At 46.9% G+C, this 9620-nt stretch overlaps 1 protein-coding gene across 1 annotated transcript; it reads left to right on the top strand.

Moving 5' to 3' along the window:
* Positions 1 to 3873: 3873 nt before the first annotated feature.
* On the top strand, positions 3874 to 7711 carry TMEM100 (transmembrane protein 100). The gene is made up of 2 exons (XM_023938728.2): positions 3874 to 3992; positions 7114 to 7711. Exon 2 carries the CDS (start codon positions 7176 to 7178, stop codon positions 7578 to 7580), a length of 405 nt encoding a protein of 134 aa, XP_023794496.1. The 5' UTR covers positions 3874 to 3992; positions 7114 to 7175; the 3' UTR covers positions 7581 to 7711.
* Positions 7712 to 9620: the final 1909 nt, after the last annotated feature.

The raw sequence follows: 9620 nt of genomic DNA, 5'->3' as shown, positions 1-9620 counted from the left end.
TGGCCGAACACCCAGCACGGGGCTGGGTGTGCACAAGGGCACAGGGGCTGTAACAGGGCACAGGGGCTATAACAGGGCACAGGGGCTGTAACAGGGCACAGGGGCTATAACAGGACAGAGGGGCTGTAACAGGGCACAGGGGCTGTAACAGGGCACAGGGGGTGTAACAGGGCACAGGGGCTGTAGCAGGGCACAGGGGCTGTAACAGGGCACAGGGGCTATAACAGGGCACAGGGGCTGTAACAGGGCACAGGGGCTGTAACAGGGCACAGGGGCTATAACAGGGCACAGGGGCTGTAGCAGGGCACAGGGGCTGTAACAGGGCACAGGGGCTGTAACAGGGCACAGGGGCTGTAACAGGGCACAGGGGCTGTAGCAGGGCACAGGGGCTGTAACAGGGCACAGGGGCTGTAACAGGGCACAGGGGCTGAGTGTGCACAAGGGCACAGGGGCTGTAGCAGGGCACAGGGGCTGTAACAGGGCACAGGGGCTGTAACAGGGCACAGGGGCTGTAGCAGGACACGGGGGCTGTAGCAGGGCACAGGGGCTGTAGCAGGACACGGGGGCTGTAGCAGGACAGAGGGGCTCAACAGGGCACAGGGGCTGTAGCAGGGCACAGGGGCTGTAACAGGGCACAGGGGCTGGGTGTGCACAAGGGCACAGGGGCTGTAACAGGACACAGAGGCTGTAAGAGGACACAGGGGCTGTAGCAGGGCACAGGGGCTGTAGCAGGGCACACAGGCTGCAGGACGCTCCCCTGGCCCCGTGTGTGTGCCCTGCCGCGGCGGGGCGCGATGCGGAGCCTCCCCTGGGCTGTCGCTGCCGATCGCATCCCCGCTGCCGGCTGTGAGCGGTGCGGGGCGGAGGGAGAGGCCCGGCCCCCGGCCGGCCCAGCCCGGCACTGCCGGACACCCTCCCCGGCCCCCCCGCGCCCAGCGGGACCGGCCCGCTGCCGCCCCGCCCGCTGCAGCTCCCGCCGCTGAATTTGCTCCGCTCCTTTAATTGTTTCGCTCTCACCGAGAACTTTGTTTACAGTCCCTTGTGCGGCGAGCTGCATCCCCTCTTATGCTGGCTGCGGGCCGGTGGCCGCCGCGGTCCCGCCCGGCGGCCGGGAGGTAAGGCACGGCTCGGCTCGGCTCGGCTCGGCTCGGCACGGCTCGGCTCGGCTCGGCTCGGCTCGGCTCGGCTCGGCTCGGCTCACTGCGGCACACCCGCCCATGCTCCGGCACACTGGCCCAGCCTGTGGCTTAGCTCGGCACGGCTCAGCTCGCAGGCAGCCCCGGAGCTGCACGCCCGGCTCCCGGTGCCCCCGGGGCTCCCCATGCCCTCGGGGCTCCCGGTGCCCCCGGTGTCCCGGGGCTCCCCGGGCCGGCAGGGCTGCTCCCTCCGCTCCGGCACGGGGCTCTCCCCGGTCACAGCAGTCGCGGGGGTTCGGCTCTCGCAGCCGCTCCCCGGTACCCGGTACCCGGTACCCGCTCCCCGGTACCCGCTCCCCGCTCCCCGGTACCCGGTACCCGGTACCCGGTACCCGGTACCCGGTACCCGGTACCCGGTGCAGCTCGGCTGTCCCGAAGCGCCGCTTCTCCGGTACCGCAGGGCTGTACGTGCACAGCCCGCTCGCCTCTCCGCTCCCTTGCAGGGGTGCTCGGGACACGGAGATTTTAGCCTAGGTGTGTCTGTGGAGTGTAGCAGGCGCGTTTGAAAGTTTTGCGGTTGGCGCATAGGAGAGTTGGTTTGTGGAGGGGTTGGGTTGGCTCCCATCCTACATCCCGCCTATGTCGGGAAAACGAAAAAGGTGCGAGAGTCTAAATCTGTTCCTGATTTTACTTATAAACTTGGTGAGAGAAACTTACTGCATCCCGAGGCAGCTGGTATGGAGGCAGTGTGTTCTCCTGCTTCTGTAGCTCAAGGCATGGTGCTGGAGTCTTGTAAGTACAAATTCTGGTTGAGAATTTCCAGGAGTGTTCACCTGGGGCAGAGCTGCGGGATTGCGCTGAGGATTGCTATAATCTGTGGAATTCTGAATGAGCTCAGGCTCTCCTCTCGGGACAGAGGGACTCCTCAGACTATTTTCCATAGTCACTTTAATGCACAGCCATAGTTTGAAGTGTGAGCATTATGATTTACTGAGATTTTACATAAGCAAAAAAGGGTGCCTGAAGTGTTGGGTAAAATAGAGAGAATCTGGTCCAGAGTTTGAAGGCAGAAAACTCAAGTGTGTCCCACAGGTTATAAGTAAAATGTGAAAAATAAAAGGGTTGTAGTGTCTCTTTGCCCTTGCACAGAGATGTTGTGGGAAGCCTCCTGAGAGAGCACCACATTAAAATGATTCCGAGTTGAAACGCTGGAAGCTTCATGTAGACATTTCATGGGTTTCTTCTTTTCAATTTTGTGGTGAGAGAGAGAAGGAGAAGGGAAGAAACTTCATCTCTAAGAAGTTGCTCTGTCAGAATTTTTGATACAGTCATTACTTTAAAATAAAAATACCTAAACTGTGTGCAGTCAGGGATAAATACAAATAAATATCTGACAGAGCAATTAATCTTTTCCAAGCAAGATGCTGGCAGAGTGGCTTAGGGGGCACAATTGTGCTGGGAAGAGCTTTCAAACAAATTGTTTGAAAACCTTGCTGTAATCCCAGTGGAAGTTGTCTGCAAGCACATTTCAGAGGTCTGCACTTGTTTTAATGAGATCTAGATTATTTATCTCAAGTCAGGATTTTTTTTCCTTCATTTCCCTCCAAACTTTTTCAAAAGTTAAACTAATTGCTAGGTCATGGGAAAAAGAATATAATCAAGGAGAAACAAGTAGACTTCCTTGTTATTAGCTAACTTCAGTAACCTTCAAATATACTTTGGCCATGTCACAGGCTTATTCCAAGGATCTTCTGGAGAACAGCAGCCTGTAAAGGTTTCTGTTTGTGAAATGTTAGCAGGGTCGAAATAATTTAAAAACACAAAAACCCTTCAAGTTTATCATTATACAAACTTACTCTCATGAATTTACTCTCATCCCCACTTAGACTCCTGCTTCCGTGCTGAAATGATCTTCTGTGATCATACACTTCTAGAAAGGGAATGTCAAATAAGATTAGCGACATAAATCTCTGCTGCTTCATGAGTTTTACCCAGCTGCCTGGCGATTTCACAGCTGTTTGTGCATTTGATAACAATTTCCATAGCTCTGCTTTCTGCAGAGAGTTACAAATCTTGTTTTTAAAAATCCAGTAACAGAAATGAGTAACAGTAAATATAATGAACTTGTCTTTATTACAGAGAGTTCTTGGACTGTGTAAGTCTGCCTCTTTTTGTTCTGAGAAGAGGTTTTGGGATTATATTACTTAGGTTTTCTTGAAGAGATTTAACAGGTTTTTTAGTGGTGTGTTGTCACAGTCAGTTCACAGCTAGGCAATCTGAGGAACAAGGAGATGGAGTGATTTGCTCAAAGAAATTGGACACATAGAAGACACAAACTCCCGTGTATTCTGAATCATTATTCACACAGGTGATGTCAGCAATAGAAATTAAGTTAAATAAGATTTTTATCTACAGTATTTCTTGTACATTGCCTTTTCCTGCCTGGTTCTTTCTGGGGGACTTGACTGTGTTATAATACTCACTACAGGATGTCACATCATCAAAGGAAAATGTTACATTGGGCCAGAAATGGGTGTCTGCTTCCAAGAAAAGAGGCAGAAGCCACTAGGAGAGCAGAGGGAGAACATCTCCTGCTTTGGTTAGGTTAGGAGCAGGAGTCAGCCCACAGCAGGAGCTTCACACTTACAACTTTCATTCTTAAGAAGCTGATAAATATCCAACAAATTTTCTTGTAGGAAACTTCCATGCTAGAATATTGTCACCTCCAGTTCATCATTCAGCAACAACTGACACTTCAAGTGGCTCTTTCTGCCTTGAATTGTCATACAAGACATCTTCAGCACTCCTCTGCTTTCTGAGCCAAGAGTCTGTTACCATGGATTTCTCCTGGATCTGGTAGGTGTACATTCTGATGGATTTCATGTCTTTTTGATAAATCTAAATTTACACTTATTAATGGCTAAATGTTTTTTCTCCTTCCTTTATCCAGCCACAGATTGCCACAGAAGTTTTCCAACTCAAAGTAGTTCCTTAGTAGTACTTGTGGTATGATTAGTGAGAGGATGCTAGTGTTGCTAGGTATCTTTGCCTAAATTTCTTACCCTGAAACTTGAACCAAATCACCTGTTGGCTTAAGTCAGAAGTGACTTTGCTAGCAATGAAGATCCAGTGCCCTTTTTTTTAGGGCTGAATACCTTTGCTCACACTTCAAATAGGTTCTGTTGTTTATTGAATAGTATTTCAATAGAGGGTTGTTTATTTGTTTCATATGAATGCCTGCCTTCTTACATCCTATTCCAGACAAGAACTGTGCCCCTCAGAAATCAGTCCTCAGAATTGCAATTGACTTGATTATTACAGATTAGAATATTTTTTTTTATTCCTGTTAGATTTAACTGTATAAAAATATCTCTTTTCTTCATAAATCTCTGTACAAGAGGATTAGGAGATTTTAATGCTCATTGAAGATGTATTTGAAGCAGAGGGACAAGGACTTTAGAGACAGGAGTAAATACATTCTGATTAAAGGTTAAAGTTTTTCAGAACTTTATTATGGGCTTTTTCAAGTTATTCAGAAGTTTCCCTATTTCAGTGACTTTTAGAGTACTTGGACTTTGAAATAGTTATTACAGTGTATTTGAGCCAATAGACCTTTTATATGCAAAACAGTTAATTTTTTTCTCTCTCAAATTTGATAATAAAATGTTATACTAGTTGATTGGCAAGATCAAAAAACCATGACATTTGGGGCCCACATTCTTATGTTGTCCTGAACTTCTGTAACATTTTATGAATAAGTAATGCAGCAATGCAATATCATCAGTGTACATCTCACTGCTGTTTTTTCATTATTGAAAATGCAGAAAACTTGGACTCAGATCCAGTGGGAACAGATCAGTGACACTTGTGAGCAAACCCATGGCTTTCCTGGGCTCTTTCTGTCTGATTTAAAAGCCATGTAATCACACATTATGATTCAAAGAACAAAGGTACCAAACCTAGGAGAATTTAGGGTATCTAAGGTGTCAGCGCAGATATATTTGCTTTGTCTGATAAGCACTAAACAAAATCCCTTTTCTACCCTTGGAGATACCAATTACTCTCACAGAAACAGGCAGAATCACTGAATGGAACTGGTTGGAAGGGGCTTCTGGAGGTCATATGGTCCAATCCCCCCACTGCTCAGCAGGGTCATCTGGGCAGATGGCTTTCAATTATCTCCGAGGGTAGAGACTCCAAAACTTCACTAGGTTCCAGTATTCAGTTGCCCTCTCAGTAAAAATGTTTTTCCTGATGATCAGAGTGTTTCAGTGTGTGCCTGTTGTCTCTTGGGCTGTCCTGGGTGTGCTTGGGTGTGTTGTGTGTGCTCAGCAGGGACAGACAGGATCCTCTGGCAGGCTGAGCCCACAGACAGCTGAGCACTCTTCTCCAGAGCAGTAGAACAAAAACCTTTGGCAAACCAGATCTGGGCTTCCCTTCTCTCTTGAGGGTTCAAGGGGACTTTAACACTCTGACTGTATCCAGCATTTAGCCTGTTTGTGCCTGTGGTTTTTCAAAAAGAGTGAAATCCTCTTGTAAAACCCATGGTCAGTTATAGGAGGTACTGATATATAAAACCAAGGGCTCTCCACAATGAACGAATATATCTTAGCAACAAGGGTGGAGTGGTGGGAAAGGAAAAGGAGAATACAAGTATCTGGCAATTAACTTCCTAGTCACAGATGTGAAGGTGATAAAAGTGATAAAAGCATTACTGCATTGCCAGCGCTCTTCCTTGTTCTCTGAGCTGCATATCGTGCTGCTCATGAAAGCAAAAGCGGCACAGCCCACACCAGAGTGGTGGGGAAGTCCTGGGAACTACTCACAGCAGAAAAACCAGTGGCTCCCCAGTGGTTCCCCAGTGTTTCCCCAGTGTCCCAATCTCTGTGTGTGCTGGGGTGCACTGAGCTGGGTCCAGGACAGCACATCTGTGGCAGCCTCAGTGTTGGCAGAGCTCACTGCAGGCCCCAGGGTGACCCCACATCACCAGAGCCCCAGAGACAAGGCTGAGCTCTGTCAGGGCAGCCTGGAATGTCAGGGCAGCCCAGGATGGGGAGCTATGGGCTCCTCTTGCTCTGATCAGATGGACTCTGATTATTCCCTGGGTTTCCCAGAGCCAAAAGGTATTTGTCTCCTGTGCAGATGCAGTCAAACTGTGCATGCTGTCAGGACTGAGAGTGTGTTTACAGTCTGGAGACAGGAGGAAAACAACATGCTGTACTTGAGATGAGTGAATATGATGGTAAATTTCTCTCCCACACAGTTACAGGGATGTCATTTCATGGATTTACAAGAAAACCATTGCTTTTGCATGAAGCCAGTGTATATGGCAAGCTGTCAGTCTGGCACTGATGTTGCTGTAGCTGGAGATTAACCAGTTTTGAGCTGAGCCAAGTGCAGGAGTCTGTTTGCATCCTCACTCCCCCCACACCTACACCTTGCCATGACCATTTGAATTTTTTCCCTAAGTAGCACTTGCACTGAGAAAGGGCTCACTGTTCATCCTAGTTTTTCCTGGGCTAGTACTTGACTATGTTATTGTGATGTGCAGTGGAGCAAATATGGGTAATGTATTGTGTGTAGGTGTATAAAAAAACTGTGTGGAAAAATTGTGTGAGCAAAAATCAAAACAATGTGTGCACTTCACCTCTTTGTGAGGAAATGTAATGCCATTGAAATCGAAATTACATCCAGAAATACTGACTTTAGGATGTAACTTAATGTATGATTTGGCCCACAACACTTAAATGTTGGTGTCTGTCTTGGTCAGTGACTCTGATCTTTCTAGCACTTACATACATATTGTGGACTTTTATAAGAAGTGATTCAGATCCTTCTCAATCAGTCGTGTCACTGTTTGTCTTGTGCAGGTCTGAATGTCTGGTTGTTTGTGATCCCAAGGGGACTCTTCTGTGTCCCCATTTATCTTCTAAATAATTGGTAATTATGGGTTGAACTCATGCTCTTCTCTCCACAGTGCAGCACACGCTCAGCAGAGCCTGCTCTAGCCTGAGAACGGGCCCAGTCAAGACAACCAAGATGACAAACGAGCCTGTCAAAGAGATCCTGGGCACCCCAAAGCAGCCTGATTCTGTACCCACAGAGAAGAGTAACAACAATGACTGTGTGATAACCACCATCCCCCTGGTCAGTGAATGCCAGCTGACAGCAGCCACGGGGGGAGCAGAGCTCTCCTGCTACCGCTGCACCATTCCCTTTGGCGTGGTCATCCTGATAGCTGGCATCGTGGTGACTGCCGTGGCGTACAGCTTCAACTCCCATGGATCCATCATCTCCGTCTTTGGGCTGGTCCTCTTGTCCTCAGGACTCATTCTGCTGGCTTCCAGCGTGGTGTGCTGGAAAATCAGGCAGCAGAACAAGAAAGCAAAGAGGCGGGAGAGCCAGACAGCGCTTGTGGCAAACCAGCGAACCTTGTTTGGTTAGAGGCAGCCGAGAGAAGGCTAGACAGAAGGCAGAACCTTTGTAAGTCAACTTGGCTATTTATCAGTAGGAGACATTGCAGGTTTTAATTTAACTGTGGAAACGAACTGAAATGAAAATGGAATGGATTAAGAAATATTTGTAGCAACTCTGCAAGTGCTCTCAGTATATTTCTTACTGTAGACTTGGCAGTGATTCTTTCCAAGACAGAGGAAAACCCATTTTTCCTTCACAGAAAACTGTGTCACATAACTGTAACCATCCTAACTGTGTTCTCCAACATGCTGATTGTGTTGGAAAGGGAACTTATGGGAACTGAGAAAATGACTTGAACTGACTTGAAATGCCAGAGTTCTCCTTAAAACACTGATATTTGACCGAGGGAGAAGTCACAGCATTTGAAGTGACTACAAGCTTATGGCCAGAGTATCTGGGACTTAAACTGTAGCTAAAAAACAAAAAGGCAATAAGAACACATTGCAAATTGCTCAATAAGCTGATTCTTATATTTTATGTAACTTCCCCCTCCCAATACCTGTGGTACTTTCCCCCTTTTTTAAATCAACTAATATTGATTTTGTTTCACTATTGAATAGAAATCAGTAGAAATGTGTAATTATGTTGTTTAACCTAAATAACAAGGTATGATCATAGCTTAAAACATGAGACTTTTTTGTAAATTAGAGTGATCAGGTTTAGCACTTTTGATTTTTTTGCTATAAAATTAAAAAATAAATTTCATTACAATAATATCCAGTGCTGCTAGACCTTTAGAAAATATTTCTTTATTGCTGTTAAGATAGCTGGTATCTTTGACTCTGACTGCTTTATATTTCTGTTTTGTAGAACAGCCCCTGTGACAATAACTGTGAACACGTGTATTGATGATCTCTTACAAAAACCTCTCCACCTCTCTGGACTTGGGTTTGATAGTTCAACCCTCTGCAGCTTGATTAACAGCTCTGTTATTGAAAAATCATAGCAGACAGTTCTGCAGACACTCACTGTCACAGTCAGTTTGAGACATAACTATTAATAATAACTTGTAGAAGCAAAGCTATGTGTAGTGTTTGCTGACTGAGCTTTGGGATTACAAATCTTCATGAGAAGCAGGTGCCAGGTGTCCCCTGCTTGTGACTGAGTGTTGATTCTGTAACTCTTGTGTTGTAGAGGTCTTCCAGCTTTTCTCAGTTAATGGATTATTGAGGGGCTTGTCCCAGATTGAAGCAAACCAGAAGATTATTTCTCCTTCTTGAAGGACAAGTGGTGCTGAGCTGTGTCACAAGTTTCCACCCCAGAGTGTAGGAGAAAGGCAGAGGGGCTGCATGGAGCTCTTTCTATTTTTTCTCTCTTTTATTTTTCCCCTTACTTTCTCCAGACTCAAAAGGGCTGGGTGTGATTTTTGCTTTCCACTACCAAGGTGAGATAGGCCCGTGTCTTCTCTTTGCCCTCAGAGCCTCTGGCAGCCAGGATGGTTTTGGTGATGCTACTGCAGAGCCCACCTGCCAAAGAGGTGCTGCAGGGGGCTCCTTCTCAGCTCCTCCTGGATCCCTACACTTCTCCTGCTGAAACCACCCAGGAATTCTGGCTTAGGTGCCACCATTTCCTCTGCTCTCCATGGTTTAAGCTTGTTACATCCATAACTTATCCGTGGATTTGCAAACTGCACCTCGTGTTTTAAATAGAGCGAGCTATATGTGCAGGAGGGGATGTTTGGGGTCAGTATTTGCGTTGCCACACTCCGTGGTTACCAGACGCTATAATAAAATCACTTGCATCAGAGGAAAGCTGACAACACATTTTAGCACTTCCATAGCCCTCACTTAATCACGGCAGGAAGCTTTCCTGCTGCTAGGAGAACATGTTGCGTCACCAGAACATCTGACACCGGTGTCTAGTGTCAATCACTTTGCTTAAGGTCATTAAAAATATTAGGGTGTCCCCTTACGATGTACAGGTTTTGCATGAGTGACAATTCATGGGAAATGCATAGCATGATAAATAATGGAACAGGTGGACTAAAGTGGTGTCTTTCCTGTTTAA

This window comes from Cyanistes caeruleus, chromosome 19 (assembly GCF_971803275.1).
Source record: "Cyanistes caeruleus chromosome 19, bCyaCae1.hap1.1, whole genome shotgun sequence".
Classification (NCBI taxonomy): domain Eukaryota; kingdom Metazoa; phylum Chordata; class Aves; order Passeriformes; family Paridae; genus Cyanistes; species Cyanistes caeruleus.
This window is presented reverse-complemented; position numbering and strand designations above follow the sequence as displayed.